Source organism: Lissotriton vulgaris, chromosome 1_2 (assembly GCF_964263255.1).
Source record: "Lissotriton vulgaris chromosome 1_2, aLisVul1.2, whole genome shotgun sequence".
Classification (NCBI taxonomy): Eukaryota; Metazoa; Chordata; class Amphibia; order Caudata; family Salamandridae; genus Lissotriton; species Lissotriton vulgaris.
In genome coordinates this window covers 186,543,146-186,560,224 of record NC_141686.1, presented here as the reverse complement: position 1 = coordinate 186,560,224, position 17,079 = coordinate 186,543,146, and the positions used below count along the sequence as shown (strand labels likewise).

Genomic DNA, 17,079 nt, shown 5'->3' with positions numbered 1-17,079 from the left:
ACGCATCTGGGGAATACGGGTACAGAGTGACCTTCCATGGGAAGGGCGGGCTCTGTTTTGACCAATTTCAATCGTTTTTTGAGGGTCTTTTAGGGCGGAAAAGGTCACCGCCATCTGTAGTCATAGTACACCTGGGGGGCAATGACTTGGTGACACTGGGAAGACGAGTGTTATTAGAACACATCCTGTCGGCAGTTAGCTGGTTGGCTAAGAAAGTTCCGGGGTGCACGATTGCCTGGTCCCACATGATCCCCAGGAAGAGTTGGCGGGGGGGCATTTCAGTGTCAGCATTGAACCACTCTGTGAAAAGGGTTAACAATAAAGTTGGGAAATTGTTTCGCTCCGCGCAGTTGCATAGCATTCCTCACGGGTGTATTCGGGGAGATCACATGTATCTGAATGATGGGGTTCACCTGTCCAGGGAGGGAAATGATTTACTCATAGGAGACTTCATAGCATGGTTACGGGGTTTGCGGAAGCATGACCTTTAGGAGGAGTGGGTGGGCCGAATAGTCGGTCAACTATCCGGCCTGTGGCGGTAAGGTCATGATCGGTGAGCAGTAATTTCAAGGTCCCTAGAGGGGGGCGCCACCCAGAATGGATGGGAGCGCCCGGGGGGAGGCGGCCATTGGCCCCTTCCACAGGGAGGCGGCACCCACTAAGGATGGGTCGCCTAGGGGGAGACGGCCATAGGCCCCTCCCCGGGGGGAGGCGGCTAGATGCCCCTCCTATGAATTTCCCGGGGGCCGGATATCCGCGACGGCGGATAGAGAGTGTGGGGATGGGGGGGAGTCCACGCTGTCCTTCCTACAGATACCTCACACAGGAACTCGGACAACCTTTAAAATGGCGTCGAGTGAAAAGGGGGCCCCCACGACAAGGGAAGTTACAGTTGGCAATGAGGGTAAAGTCCTCTGCGCATGCGCCACTCACACCGTGAGGGCGGGATTGTGGTAGTAGGGATCTGACACCGTTTAAGACCTTGCCGTTGGCCCTTAATGCTAGGATGTACAATTTTAATTTAGAATGTATGCATTTACAGGATGCTAGACTCGGCTAGGAAACCTTTGTATTAGAGATCTGTTAAGGTTAGCCAAAGAACATGTCTTCATCGAAATGTAATAAATGTAAAATTGTACATAATCCATGAAACTTTTATTTAATGTTTTAAATTTTGTTTCATATTTTAATAAATACGGCCGGGGGGGTAATTCCCCCCCGCCTTCCAAAAGCTCAAACCTGTGTCTGTCTACTCCCATTGGGAATTGGTGTTGGGAGGGGGTGGCGGGCATCCCGGCCATATGGAAAGGGGCGACCACTCGGTCCCCCCGAACGTATGGTTGGGTGCCCCGATCCCCCCGGGAAACCATTTTGGGCGGGAGGCGTGGCTCGGCTGGTATGCCCGAAGTGGCGTAGCCGGGGCGCGCCCTTTCCCGCCCAGGAGGGGTTGTCCTAGACACCCGCATGGAAGACCACGCCCCAGTAGGCGTACCGGAGGAGGGTCCCCGCCCTCCCGCAGATGGATAAATAGAGCGGGAATCCGAAGAAGCGTCCTCTTGTTCCTGTGCTCTGAAGGCTGCACCAACTCGTTGCTCGTGAGCCCTCGACGGAACAAGCGGCAATTTTGACCCACCCACCAGCCCCTTATGGCTATGTTTGTTTAAATAAAATTTGATTAGTGGAAATGTATAGGCCTTTTTTCCTTTGTAGTGAAGTAATGGAATGTTTAACATAATAATGTGGCTTCTGTTTTTAGGATAATGTTTCCCTTTGTAGGAAAATGAAGTGATGACTCAAGGCTATGTCAGAATTTTTTCTTCCCTTAGTAGGTAAAACAACTGTCGTATTTATTTTTTGGTCGGGCGGTAAGGTCATGATCGGTGAGCAGTAATTTCAAGGTCCCTAGAGGGGGGCGCCACCCAGAATGGATGGGAGCGCCCGGGGGGAGGCGGCCATTGGCCCCTTCCACGGGGAGGCGGCACCCACTAAGGATGGGTCGCCTAGGGGGAGACGGCCATAGGCCCCTCCCAGGGGGGAGGCGGCTAGATGCCCCTCCTACGAATTTCCCGCGGGCCGGATATCCGTGACGGCGGATAGAGAGTGTGGGGATGGGGGGAGTCCACGCTGTCCTTCCTACAGATACCTCACACGGGAACTCGGACGACCTTTAAAATGGCGTCGAGTGAAAAGGGGGCCCCCACGACAAGGGAAGTTACTGTTGGCAATGAGGGTAAAGTCCTCTGCGCATGCGTCACTCACACCGTGAGGGCGGGATTGTGGTAGTAGGGATCTGACACCGTTTAAGACCTTGCCGTTGGCCCTTAATGCTAGGATGTACAATTTTAATTTAGAATGTATGCATTTACAGGATGCTAGACTTGGCTAGGAAACCTTTGTATTAGAGATCTGTTAAGGTTAGCCAAAGAACATGTCTTCATCGAAATGTAATAAATGTAAAATTGTACATAATCCATGAAACTTTTATTTAATGTTTTAAATTTTGTTTCATATTTTAATAAATATGGCCGGGGGGGGGGGTAACTCCCCCCCCGCCTTCCAAAAGCTCAAACCTGTGTCTGTCTACTCCCATTGGGAATTGGTGTTGGGAGGGGGTGGCGGGCATCCCGGCCATACAGGCATTAGCAGAATGTACCGTGATTCTGTGCTTAATAAATGGAATATCTCTAACTGATGTTTGGTCATGTATCATGTGTTAAGATATGTAATGGTGAGACTGTTTGTTTTATGTATGGTGGGAGTGGAGGCTGTGCTATTGATTGTGGCTGTAATATTGTTTGGGTTCTGCTTTGTTATGTTCATGTTAAAGGAGGCATTATAAAGACCAAACAATTTAAGTCTATGCTCCACTTAGAATTACAATGACTTACTTCATGAAGAGAGGAGTTTTAATTCATGAGATTATGAACCGGGTTCTGGCATAGTAACTGGCCACGGACGAACATGGACAGGTGCAGATGGGCTTTCCTTTGGTGCTCCAGCGGCATGCCCCCTGCTCATCAGTACTGCTGTCACTGCTTTAAGGTCTCCAGAGTCTTGCTAGCTTTGCCATTCTGTGCTCTGATTTGTTAAGTGAATCCGATCAAAACCAGATTCTGCATGCTGAGATACGATTAAACAAATCTGATTCAATTTCACAGTACTTTAATTTTACAAAGATAGATTTTGAAAGGTCGAATTCAAATTCACAGTGCTTCAGTTTACTAACAAACTATTTTAGTAGGCAGAGATGTATATTCAAATGGTTATTCATGTTTCTAGAGAAAGTGTCCTTATATTTCCAAATAAACACAACAATTTCAAGGACAGCATTTTTATTATGTTTATAAGTGATCATATTTTAGTGTCAGATTACTTTTATGAGGCAATTTCCCATTTGTAAATTAATCATACATATCACACTTTTTTGAAGATGATAGTTAATATATCCGCCCTTATTTCGGTTGGATGCTTGTTTTCATGTTCATGTTTATGGCATTGACACCAAGATTCATATACGTTTCAGAGGACTTAATCAGTGCCACACAGTCTGAAAAAGACAAAAAGACACTCATTAACAACGATATGACTCTTTAATTATGTTGCCCCAACCACAGTAGTATAGTGTTAAACCTCTCCCTGTATTCGATTTGTACTCCCTTGCCCTTTATGAGTATACCTCAGCCCAAATTCTACTCTATTACAACGCAAAGAGTGAAAGTCATCAATCACTTAGAACTGGTGTGTGCATTGTAACTCAAACCTGCAGCCAAGGGTTTACATTCACAGTTTGTAGAAAACAAAAAGGCATGTTGTCACCATAGCTGTGACTAATCATTCACTGAAAAAGTTTCAAGTATTTCTGAGTGTTTGAGGGGTTGAGAAAGAGGAATTGCCTTCAAAATAATTTGCTCTATTGGTCACACGTTTCTGAATACAGTCATATTTGCCCTTGTTGGGCTAAAGATCAAGGAGCTTATTTATGGAAAGCTTACATCACCAGGGTGACACTTTGTTTTACGCTCTGACAGCACAAACCTCTCAATAATATCTATGAGGCAATGGAAAGACCATCTGTGAGACTTTGCATGGCCTTATTGATATGGAGTAAGTCAAAGCAGCACACGTTGCTGCCTTGCCTTACTCTGCATCAAGTAGACATTCCATAGGCGTTGCAGTGTAATTTCCTATGCAGCACCAATAAATCTTGCAGAAAGCAGCACAAATGGAAAGGGAAAAGGAAAGAGAAAAATAAAAATATTTCTCCTTATTACGTCTGCTCTGGGGAGGCGTAATGTTTTGGCGCTGTCCCAGGTTTCTGTAATTACATAAATCAGGGGCAGCATCAAAATCCATGGGTGTTTCATGGGAAAACACACTGCAACACTCATAGATTGCCTCCTTGGCGCAGAGTAGGGCAAGGCAGTGACTTGCGCTGGTTTGTCTTACTCCATATCTATGAAGACTTGCAAAGCCATGCAGGTCTAGTCTGAGGCAAATACACACCATTTCCTGCAAGAGTAGCCCCCAGAGCCCGCAGAGGCAGTTGCACAAAGGGGAAGGCTTGTTGGTATTACTCTCTGTTGTGGAATTACCAATAATTATATGATTACTCCAGCTTGCATAGCTAATACTAATTGAGTAGAAACAAATCCTACTGCAAGAGCACCTTTAGCGGTTGGCCACCTATGCTCACTATTGGTGTTTCTTAGGGCAAAATGCATCATTGTGTCTACTTTGGATGTAGGGGGAGCATTTTCCACACTAAAAATAGCACTAAATGGTGGGTGCAAGTTGAAGGAAAGTCCTACCCTAAAAACTCATTTAGCGAGTGTTGGACCTGACGTACTTGTCATTGCTTCCCACTAACTTCCTGCCTTCAACCCTCATGTTGTGCTAACTTTGGGTCTGATTCACAGAATGAACTTAAGACTCAATCCTAAACTATTAAACTTAATACTACTTTTGGCATTCACAGAATGAACTTACTACTTTTGGCATTCACAGAATGAACTTACTACTTTTGATATTCACAGAAGTGAGGATTTTGTCTTAAGTTAGTCTTAAGACAAACTTAAGACAGACTTAAGACAAACTTAAGACAGACTTAAGACAAAATCTCAACTTCTGTGAACACCAAAAGTAGTAAGTTCATTCTGTGAATACCAAAAGTAGTAAGTGCATTCTGTGAATACCAAAATAGTAGTAAGTTTAGGATTGAGTCTTAAGTTTATTCTGTGAATCGGGCCCATGGTCTTTACTGGCTTTTTAGACTCTGCACAGTTTACCACTGCTAACCAGTGCTGACATGCTTTCTCATTAAACATTTCAGAAAAGGGGGTGGTGATGAACAGAGTGTCTGAATTAAGCAGACCACTCTTACCCAGTCCAAAGATCAGGGCTTGATCCATCACCGTTATTTAGCTCACTTCCCCATCCCAGCTCAGAACTTGGCTATATGCAAATCAGTCTGTCCCTGGCCCAGTGCATCATGGGAACAGGGCAGACCAAACTACCAAGCCAATTCTTCACCAGAAAGGAGACAAGCTTCTGGGGACCGATTTTCTGGCATTTCAGCCGTCGTCGGCCCGGCTGGCTTGAATCCTGATGGAGCAGTGAGCAAGGGACTCATGTCAGAGTATACCCTGCCACACCTGTAGTGGCGAAAAACGATTCAGAAAAGGGGGTGGTGATGAACAGAGTGTCTGAATTAAGCAGACCACTCTTACCCAGTCCAAAGATCAGGGCTTGATCCATCACCGTTATTTAGCTCACTGCCCCATCCCAGCTCAGAACCTGGATATATGCAAAACAGTCTGTTCCTGGTCTCATTAAACATGGCAAAATTGTCTTACACCCAATTGGCACATTTAATTTATTTATAAGCCCCTAGTAAACTGGAAAGTCATTTGTCAGGGCCTGTAAATCAAGTGTTACTAGTGGGCCTGCACCACAAGCTTTTACACTATCTTGTTTATCCCTTTAAACATGTCTTAATTATTCAATTTCAGCTTGTGTATGCAATTTCAACCTGCCATTTCCATTTCAATCTGATGAAATAAACCTTTTGCAGGCCTAAACCTTCCTTTTTCTAATACATATAAGACACCCCTAGGGTAGGCCCTAAACAGCCCATAAGGCAGTGTGAAAGGTATTTAAAAAGCAGTAGTAGTTAAAAGCTTTTAAAACAAATAATTCATTGCTGCAAGGCCTTCCTTTTCCATAAGATAATAGTTACATTTAATAGGAGATAACTTTCGAAAAGGAACAGGTAACAAGTTTAGTGTCTGCTGTTTGACACATCCTCATGCAAGGCCATCCACAGTTGGCACTTTGTACTGTTTGGTGCTAATTTGACCAAAACCTCTAATATTGCATACATCTGGCTCTACTGATTGGATTTTTGTTGTTTTGGCTTGAATTATTTATAAAATGTTGATCTATTTTTCATTAATTGGTGTGATATTCCTGTATGAATGCCTGTTTAAATACTTTACACTTCTCCGCCAAGTTACTGACTTCTTTGTGGCATGCTACTGGAGTTTGTTTACATTTTTCTTGATTAGCCTTATACTTTTTCCAAATTTACCCTTACTCTACCTGACGTTTGTGCCTAGAATCACACCTGTCAGAATAGATTTTCACCTTGCCTACCTGGATGCACACACCAAGGCTGAAGTCAATGAGTTCTAGCGGGAGAGGGTCTTCCAGCCAAGAGCACCAACAGAAGGTTGGAGATACAAAGGGTGCTGAGTGCTTGAGTGGAAGTCCACCCATTACTAGCTAAAGCAGAGGATGATAAATATGAGGTAGAAGAGCAAATGGAAGACCTGGGCAAAGGTCCTGAAATGTAGCACCAAACATAGAGTGATGACTCAGTCACTACCGAGGAACTTCCTACTAGAGATAAAGGCACTGTATCTGTACAAGCTTGCCCTCAGAGAAGTTGTTAGACAGGAAGGCAGAGAGGGAGTTTAGGCTGCAGATAACCCAGCTTAAGATATAGAGGAGAAGAAACTGGCCATGGAGGCTAGACAAAAGAAAGCTAAGGCTGAGAGAGCCTTGGCAAGAGAAAAGGCAGAGTCCGAAAGTATCTTGGAGAAAAAGAGGCTAGCCATGACGGAGAGGAGAATGGCCCTTGAGCTAAGTTGCAGACAGCTGGACATAAGAGCTCAGCAAGTGACTCCAGTATTAATGGTGGCAGGATACCCTCAGTACCCTCTGGAGACAGTAGGGTCCACATTCCTCGCACCACCGCCATGCACAGTTTTCACATCAATGATGAGCAGTGATATGATTAATGCTGTCATAGAAGATATTATGAGTGATTTATCATGTGGGGTAATAACTAATTTATGAGGAGGGGGCAAGTTATAGTTACTCAAGGGCATGAGTTAAAGTTACAAGAGTTTAAAATGTTACATTTCCACTCAAATCGTCACCTAAATATAACCTTCAATTTTTTTTTACAAGTCCTAAGATGGCTGCAATCCACATCATTGTTGTTGTATTGGCAGCCAATCAAATCTCAGGTGGACTTCTCCCGGGTCCTCAGATTCTCCACACCATGAAATATACAGGGTTTGAGGTGATCAGTCAAGCAAGGGCTGAGAAAAAGGGGTCCCTGTTCAGTTTACTGCAGGAAATGTGGACACTGCTACATTCCAGACTGCTGAGCTGATTTACACCTGATTTGACAAAAACACTCGGTCCAGAAAAAGTGTGTTTTGTTTTTTGGTGTACATCCGTTCAGTAGTTTTGGAGAAGTGTATGTTAAAAATTAAATTGTATATTCCACATCGCAGAGTATCCACAAAGCCGACTGATATCAAAGTGAGATTTGATTGGCTGTCACTAGCTCATTCAGCAAGTGGTGGCGTGGTGGCAGCCATCTAATGACTTGGGATTTGTTTTGAGTCATAGAATATGTAAACTGAAACATTAGGGGGCAGGTTAGTAATAGCATGACCCCCCAGGCCAGGTTGTGGCATGCCAGTGGGGCTCGGAATGGGCCTGAAACTTTTTGATTATTTGATTGCTGTGAATTTGTAGAGGATGCATGAATCCACAGCATTTTTTAAAAAAAGAAACACGTCACCTGTGCTTCTTTTTAAAATTTTTCATGGTGGGAAGGGGATGCGGGGAACAATATTACATTTTTGGGGGCGTTTGGTCCGATTACCCCAGACCTGGAATGGGGTCCTCAGGGGTCGAAGTATTTTGTCTGTGAAGGGGGACATGTGACTCCCTCCTTGAGCCCCAAAAGGCCCCAAGAACCTCATTCCCTGGGGTCACTTACATCTTTTGCCCAGAGTAGTCCACCCGAGGACGCAGCTGATCCCCGACCTACAACAGGGTGGACAGGAAAACTTGTGTCCACTTGGCAGGAGCATTTTCAAAACTCCAGCCAAATGGGAGCAAACAAAAATTCTGATCTCAGCTTGAAAATGCTCCTTCTCGCTGGTAGCAGACTTTTGATCTTTGAGCAGAGTGTAGAGACTCTGGGATTTGGGTCTCCTGGGCCCAGAATGGTTCATGCAGGGGGGCACACAGCCCTCCCTTTTTAGTAAAAAAAAGACCCTGTGAGATGCGGTCCCTAGGGCCTAACAATGTTCAGGGAAAGAGGGCACACAGCCCTCCTCTACTAAAACAAATAGACTGGAGTTCCTAGGGCCAAATATGGCTCAGGGCGTCCGTACATTTCACTTAACTATAACATTACTTTAACCATTGGTGAAATGTTTAAAATAAAATATTTGCCTTGGTCCCCAGGGTCAGGATTTACTTAGATATGGGAGGCAATGTAGCTCGATTTCCATGGGTTGTGGTCCCCAGTGCCTAATGAGGCTCAGGTAAGGGGGGTGCCAAGTACCCCACTCACCTTACAAAAAGGACTCTAGGGGATGTGGTTCCTAGGGAGAGACCCTATGGCCACCCCCACCACAATTGGTGGATGGTCGTGCACAGCATTGGGTTGGCTGCTAGCAAGGGAAGGTTGCAGAGCCTGGCCACACATGTTTAATATGACCAAATGCTCAGCACAGTATAGGGGTGGGTGCCTTTAGTGGGGTTGGCCACAGTGGTTTGACCGGCCCCCAAGTGTGGGTTTGGATGCGTGCAAGGGGTTGGTTGTAGAATCTGGCCGCAGGTTTTGGATTTACTCATGGTAAAGAAATATTACTTTACATTAAACAAACTATAAATGGGAAAAAACAAAGGTAAAGTAGCAGTAACAGCATTACATTTTAATATGAAAAAAAAACACTGAAATTGATCAGTTATAGTTACAGTGATTTCAAGTAGCTATAAATCATTCCATTGCCATGCACTGCTAAGTACCCCACTTATCACATCACTCATGAGAGTTTCTATTGATTAGAGAGAGGCGAGTTACTCACCATACACTACTATGCACACTCGTCTTTTGAGAGAGAAGCCTAAAAACATAGGCCAGTCCATCCACACACTCTACTATGCACACAGATCATCTGAAAGAGAGGTCTCAAAAGAGAGGCTCGTCCCTCTAGTACCCTACTATGCACACCGCCATCTGAGATAGGGGTTTGAAATGAGAGGCCAGTTCTTCCCTGCACCCTACTATGGACACCCATCATACAAGACAAGGGTCTGAAAGTAGAGGACAGTTATTTTCCTTTTCACTACTGCACACACCCGTCATTTGAGACAGGGGCCTGAAATGAAAGATGTGTCACTTCCCACACCTTACTATTCACACATGTTTTTCAAGAGAGACAACTCAGTGAAGAGGCCATTCCCTCCTTACACCCTACTATGCACACTGATTATTTGACAGAGAGGTCTTAAAGGAGAGGCCACTTGCTCCCCATAATCCTACTGTATACACCCGTTATCTGACAGAGAGTTCTCTAACAAGTGGCCAGTCCATCCTCACACACTACCATGCACATCCATCATCTGATAGAGATGTCTCAAAGGAGAGACTACTTCCTACCTGCACTCTACTATGCACTCCCGTTATCCAAGGGAGGGATCTCAGTGGAGAAGCCAGTCACTACACACTCCCTTCTATGCATACCTGTCATCCGAGTGAAAGTAGTTTGAAAGAAAAGGGTAGTTCCTCCTCACACCCTTGTAAGCTCACTCATTATGCCAGATAGGGTTTCCATTGGAGGGGTTATTCCCTTCTATATACTACAATTTCCCTACAGTATTGTTGCAAAGTCTTCCAAAAGTAAGTTTCAGGGAGTGTAGCTTGCTGCATAAGGTTCGTTCAATCTCGCAAGCGTCTCATGAGACCCGCACAGAAAATGACTAGGCATCCCACTAGGTGTTTTAAGGTCCTCCAATAGTCTTATGAGATTGTATGGGGAGAAGTAGAAAAAGAAGGGCCTGGGGTAACCAATAGTTAATATTCTAATTACATAGTTGAAGAAATGCTGTGATGTGATTTGCTGCAGAGGCAGGCATAGCTTGGATTGTCCTTGGTACTTTGAAGGAGAAGGAAGTCTGTTTGAGTTGTGCTCAGCAGATTTGACCTAATTTGGAACTGAAAGAGACAGTTGTATTTAAAAAAAACAGCTCCAAGTTCAGGTATTTAATAATATATTTTATGAAATTTATTGAGAAGTGACAATAAGTAGACTACCGTTTATAAAGATTCTACACAAGGTTTACTGAGGGTTTACTGAGGGAAAATCTGTTTTTAGAGGTGTAGATTTCTGAATATATATTTTAAGAAGTAGATATTAGAATGTAGAGAGATAGCAGCACATACTGCACATTGTGTTAAAAAATGAACTTTTCAATGTTTGTTTATTTGTAAGTAAAAGAGGCAGTGTTTCTAAAATTATAATACAAAGATTCTGAAATCTGTTAATATAACCTCTTCCCTGCGGGGGGAGGGGGCGCGACGCTGCGGTGCTTGTGACGAGACCAGCTCGTCATGAGTCAAAGTGGAGCTGGTCTCGTCACCACTCCGCCCACTGAATAATTCGCCTGCACAGGAGGGAAATTATTCGCGCATGTGCGGAGTTAGAGCCGTTATGAGGAGACCAGCTCATCATGAGCACAGCTCCACTGTGACTCATGATGAGCTGGTCTCGTCATGCGCACCGAAGAGGTAAAGCCCTAGTGTTTTGGACGAAATCCTGCCTGAAACATAAGGATTGCACCACTGGAAAAGGCCCATTCTTTAAGAGGCTGCTGTTTCCCTTTCTTTGCCTTCTGTTTATTAAGTTTATATAAGTTTTGGATATATGTTTCCCAGGCCAGTGCTGACACTGGGAGTGCTTGTGTTGTTTTCATGGTGCCTATTTGTTTGGCAACTAGGCTCCAAAATTCTTTGCTGTTTTTACTTGTAACTGCCAATATAATGTCTATCATAATTTATTGAATTAGATGTTTTTGTTAGTTTTACTCTTGTTTAAATAGTTTATTAATAGAGATGTTGCAGTTTCGTTATGTCATTCAATGATGTTGTTGTGATAGTTACTAATGAATAGTTTACAAGTTGTTATTGAATTAATATTATAGCAGTATTGTAATGTTGATAAAAAAAGTTCCATCGACAGAAGTTCCTGCATGTATACATCTATACTATACTATGCACAGCTTTTATGCTACGGAGAGATGGTAATGGAGAAGTAATTTATTTGAATATCCTAGTAGGTTGACTTGTATTGCATCAGTGAATCCTAGTATAGAGAACAGTTCAAAACTGTACTGTTGTATAAGGACCCCTCATACAAGAGAGGGCTTGGCACAGAGGCTTCAACACACTGCTATACACTGTTGCAAATGGGATAGTGGAGAGGGGAGTTCCTCTGCATATTTTACTATATGTGCTTGTGGAGCTGTGATTTTGGAGAGAAGTTTTAGCTGAAAGGTCTATCTCTGCCTATGCCCAACTATAAATTTCTGTCCTCATGAGGAGATATTTGAGTGAGAGCTGAGTGTGCCATTAAAACATGCACACCTGTTGTCCAAGAGACAGTTTTCAGAAGAGAGGCTACTTCATTTTATTCTCTACTGTGGACATTTATCATCATAAAGAAAGGTATGAGCAGAGAGAGCAGTCTCTAACCACAGTCGACTTTGCACATGTCTTAGTCTGAGAAGATATCTGACTTGCCTGGACAGTGTGTGTGTTAGTCCTGGCATCTTTGGTGTGGTTTCCCCTGACTTTTTGCCTCTACGTCCTGTATTTTTGACGCAGTCCTAGATTTTGTTTTTGCTGGTTTGGATGCTTTGAGCACTTTGCCACTGCTGATCAGTGTCAAAGTGCCAGTACTCCCTAGGTAAATTGTTATTGTGATTGGTTATCCATGATATGCATATTTGTTTTAACAGTAGGTCCATAGTAAAGTGCATTGAGTGTGCCAGGACTGGTGATTCAAATGCTATTAGTGGGCCTTCAGCACTGATTGTGCCACCCACAGGAGTAGCCCTAAAAGGTTGTCTCAGGCCTGCCACCGCAGTGCCTGGGTGCAGTTGCTAACTGCCATGCTGACCTGAACAGTGTCCACACTGGCCAGGCTTAACCCTTCCCTTTCTATACACATTAGACACCCGTATGGAAGGCCCTAGGTACCCCCCTGGGCAGGGTTCAGTGTATTTGAAAGGTAGATCATGTCCTATTGTGGGTGGCATGCTCTGGTAGTGAATTTCAGCCATTTTCGTTTTTTCACTATTGAAAGGCTATCTTGCCCATAGGCTATAATGTGGAGGCTGCGTATAATCTTTACCTGCATATCTTCCCATAGGAGCAAGATATAAAATTAAAGTCTGGTATCCCTGAACTCAGAATTTAATAAATCTTCTTTTAGTAAGGATAGTTTTTAAATCCTGTGTTTGAAAACAGTAGTTTTACAAAGTGGCTATTTTCTTGTCTGACCTTTCTGTGTGCTTTGACCTGTTTGTGAATTGACTGTCTGGTTTGTGAGTGACAGGGGCTGGGGTGGCTCCAAGAGGCTGAGTGAGTCATCCCTAGGCAGAATAGCTCCATTTGCAACTTGAGTGGTGGGAGGGGATAGCACCTGGGCCTGAATAAGGCTGTGTCTGCCTTCCACATTGCTGGCTCCACCTCCTGCTGGGCGGCTGACGACCCTGCCCTTCTCTCTCACACGAAAGAAGAAGTCAAGTAAACAAAGTGCCCCAGGACTGACCAGAACAGGCTCTGACTAAGCCAAGGCCTCTCTGCCCTTTAGATCATCCTGGAATCAACAAGGAACCTCTGTCAAGCAGAAAGCTGGAAGACTGAAGAAAAAGGACTGACCTGCTGTAAGGCTGACCTGCAGTAACTTTGCTGCCAAGGAGAGGGGAAGGATTTTGCTGTTGCTGTGTCCCCTTGCTTGAAGAGATCTCCAAGGGCCTGAGAAGAGCTGGTCTCTAGTTAAGAAGTCCCAGGCACAAAAGTACTTCACCCCCAGCTCCCACCCTGAACTCTGCTGAGTGAGTTCTGCCCTTCCTAAAGTGCTTGATCAAATTGTGGGGCCACTGGAAGTTGTTGCCTGCTGTTTGGGGACAAGAGGATAAAAAGATCTACAATTTGCACACATAGCTCACTTGTGGAGCGCATCGTCGACAGTGCAAGAAAATGCCTGTTGCCTGTGAAGATCGTCGCAGTACCTGTTGCTGCTGCAAGAACCGACACATTGTTCGGTTGCGGAGCGCATCGCCCGGTGAAGGAAAATTCCCGTCGGTGCGAGTATGTCGCAGAGCCTGTCATCGCTGTGAGAAATCATCGCACTGCTTGCTTGTGGGCCGCATCCTGTTGCTGCGAACATCGTCGCAGAGTCAACGCATCGAGGGGCCGCGACAGAAGATCGACGCTGCGCCGCGCATCGCCGCCGCTCCGAAGATCATCGCCATCCCGAAGATCGTTGCATCGTACCTTTGCGAGACGCTTCTACCGGAGAAACCTGCGCCTCGGAAATCCATACAAGGTATCGCATCCCTCCCCTTACAGCCTGGATTCGTTGCAACATGCCCGCTGCGTGCAGCGTGGCTGTCGCATCCCCTCCCCAGGGTCTCAGGAGTTACACATCGCTTTTTTTTTGACGCTGCAGTTGTCGCTATGCACTTTTGTCCCATCTACAGGTACTTTGGGCTGAAAAGTGATGCAACTGTGGATTGTTTTGGTGCAACCCTTTGAACTCTTTTTAAAGACTTATTTTGGAACAATGTATGTTGGATTTTTGTCATTTTGGTCTTGTGTAGTTTAGATAAATATATTTTATTTTTGTAAACTGGTGTGTTTTCACTGTGTTACTGTGAGTGTTGGTACAATTACTTTACACATTGCCTTTGATAAGCCTGTCTGCTCGTGCTAAGCTAACAAGGGATGAGCAGGGGTTATCTAAAGAGTGTGTCCCCCATACCCTGACAGGAAACAAGGGTCCCTATTTGGACAGTGGTACCTACCTCTGCCAACTAGAGACCCCCAGATCTAACATTGGTGGTCAGGATTTGAACTTGTATTTGTACTTGACCCACAGTAATTGGTGTACATCACTAGAATAGTGCAGACCACTACGCAACCACATGCTGTGTTTTTAGTTTTGACTCTATTTTTGAGTAATTCTTCACAAGCATAATGTCTCTAAAAGGGAAGGCAGCAAGTGAAGGGGCAGAATTGGAGTTCACATTGAGGATCTGTATTCATACAAAGTAGAGCAGCCTAAACAATTCTGCAAGGATCTTGGTTGCCTTGTGAAAAGCAGCTCCAGGAAGGAATAGCTGCAGAGAGCCTTGAAGGCCTAGTGGGAGGCCCAAGATGGAAATGATCCAAGTGGAAGAGATGGTTTTCAACCCCAAGATCTGCCTGTGAGCAACCCAAGCTCAAGGCCTGGCAGTAACCATACCAGTAGGGGTTTCACTTCAGAAGAGTTAGAGGAGAATCAAAGAGTGAGAAACCATGAATTGGAAATCATGAGAATGAAGATGAAGCAATTGGAAGTAGAGAAAGAAAAGGCGGCAGAGGAGAGCAAGAATAATCATGTCCTGGAGCAGAAGGAATTGCTTCTGGCTCATGAGTTAAACATGAGAGAACTAAATATCAAGGCCAAGCAGGTGGAGTCCGGTTCTAATGGTGGCAGCGCACAGCCAGTGCAGGGGGGTAAATTATATATCCCCAAGGATTTGGAACAGAATTATGACAGGAGTGAGGATATCTATGCCTGGTTTACCCCGTATGAGATTGCTTCGAGAATGAATGGTTTGCCTGAACAGCATTGGGGGGCGGGCCTGTGGAAACATTTTGAGGGTTCTGGGAGGATTGCTCTAGAGTCCTTAGAATGAGCAGGTGCCATGACCTATCCCAATATGTCTCCAGAACAGTATAGACTACAGTTTAGGAACTCCAAGAAGAAAGAGTCTGAGACTTAGATGGAGTGTGTGAATCTGTACACACGTGCACTGGAAGGTTGAATGAAGGGCAGCAAAGCAACTGATTATAAGAGGTTGTTGCATTTAATTAGTTGGGAGCACTTGAGTAGTCTAGTTGTTCCAGAGCTGCACTAGCCTCTTTAAGACAACAAGCTAACGGACCCCATTGAGTTTGCTAAGGAGGTGGACCACTGGATCAGTCCCAGGGGCCACAGAGGAATTGTGGGTGCCACAGCCAAAGGTGGGCAGGGTCCCTAGTAGAAGAGTGGGGGGGGGACAAATGTAACCAAAAGGAGTTCTCTTAAGGGCCCCAAAATATTTCCCTGGGAAAGGAGTCCCAACCCCCCAAACCTAGACTGACCTGGGCCCCTTGGGGAAGGCGGGACAACAGGGGTCCCTCTACCTGCTCTCACTGCAATGAGGTGGGACACATTGCCCCTAGTTGCTCCAAGAAACCCTCAGCACCCACTAGTGTTCCAAAACCGGGTTTAGTGAGTGTAGCTTTGGGAGAGGATTTAATTTCCAGTGAAGGGGAGGGGCCAGCAGTAATTACCCTTGTCTTCTTAGGAGACCGAGAGATGGTCCAGGAAACCTACCTGCCCAAGAGCACTAAGAAATGCGGGCAGTGGGTGACCATCAATGGGAGGAGGGTGGAGGCTCTGAGAGACACAGGAGCCAGTGTGATATCTATGAGGTGTCAGTGAGTGTCTGAAGAGCAGGTCATTCCCAACGTACTTCACCCAGTAGTTGCAGCTGACAACTTGGTGTGCCTCTGAAAGGTGGTGCAGGCTCCCTTTGAGTGCAGGGGGATCTCAGGTTGTGAGTTCATCCTTGCCTGTAGAATGTCTGCTAGGAAATGACCTTGAGAGGTCCCCATGGAAGGAGTTAGAACCACAGGCTCATATGGAGATGTTGGGTCTGTTTGAGTGGATCTGTGTGACCACTCGGTCTACGGCAGCCATTAGGGGTGATTCAGCAGACCTGGAGCCTGAAACAGGAAGAGTTTCCTGGCCTGCCAGGAAGTGAGAGTGCAGGGGGCATGGGAAACCCGTCCCCGTGGTTCCCACAGCCCAGGAATGAGCAGATCCTGAGGGGGATCCCTGGAGCCTACCGGGGAACAGGTGGCTGATCTGGGGGACCTACCTGAGCTGACCCATTGGCAGCAAGAAGGGGGCCCCTCCAGGGAGGAGTTCTGCAAGGCGCAGATGGAATGCCCTTCTCTCGTTGGTGTGCGGCAGTAGGCTGCAGACCAGGCAGCATGTGGAGAGTTCGAGGATCATCTCATTTACTGGGAAGATGGGTTACTTTATAGTGAGCCTTAGGGAGCTGAGCCTGGCGCAGCCCTGTGTAGCCCGTGTGCTGGTGGTACCCGAGCCCTTCAGGGCCTTCCTAATGGTTTTGGCTCATGACGTGCCTCTTGCAGGACATCTGGGGCAAGACAAGACATTCCAAAGGCTTGTCACCCACTTTTTCTGGCCCCAGATGAAGAGACACATCGGTACATTCTGTGGGACTTGCCAGACTTTCCAGGCAAGTGGCAAAAGGGGGGAAGTGCAAGGCACCCCTCCAACCATTTCCTGTGGTGGGGGAACATCCATTACCACGCGGTTTTTACATCACACTACCATTACAATGCGGGCTTTACAATGCAAGTCGTTACCACGACTTGCGCTGGAGGGAGCTCTAAGCTAAGGAATAGTAGATTTACTATTCCAA

General features: G+C 45.6%; 1 protein-coding gene across 1 annotated transcript in view; it reads right to left on the bottom strand.

Annotated features, from left to right (window-relative positions):
• Window positions 1-3,252: 3,252 nt before the first annotated feature.
• LOC147734867 (galactose-specific lectin nattectin-like) overlaps window positions 3,253-17,079 on the bottom strand; it is a 90,010-nt gene continuing 76,183 nt past the window's right edge. The window contains exon 7 of the mRNA XM_086953654.1: window positions 3,253-3,547. Within this exon, the coding sequence (XP_086809780.1) occupies window positions 3,529-3,547 (19 nt within the window). The 3' untranslated portion in view covers window positions 3,253-3,528. The remainder of the gene's footprint in view (window positions 3,548-17,079) is intronic.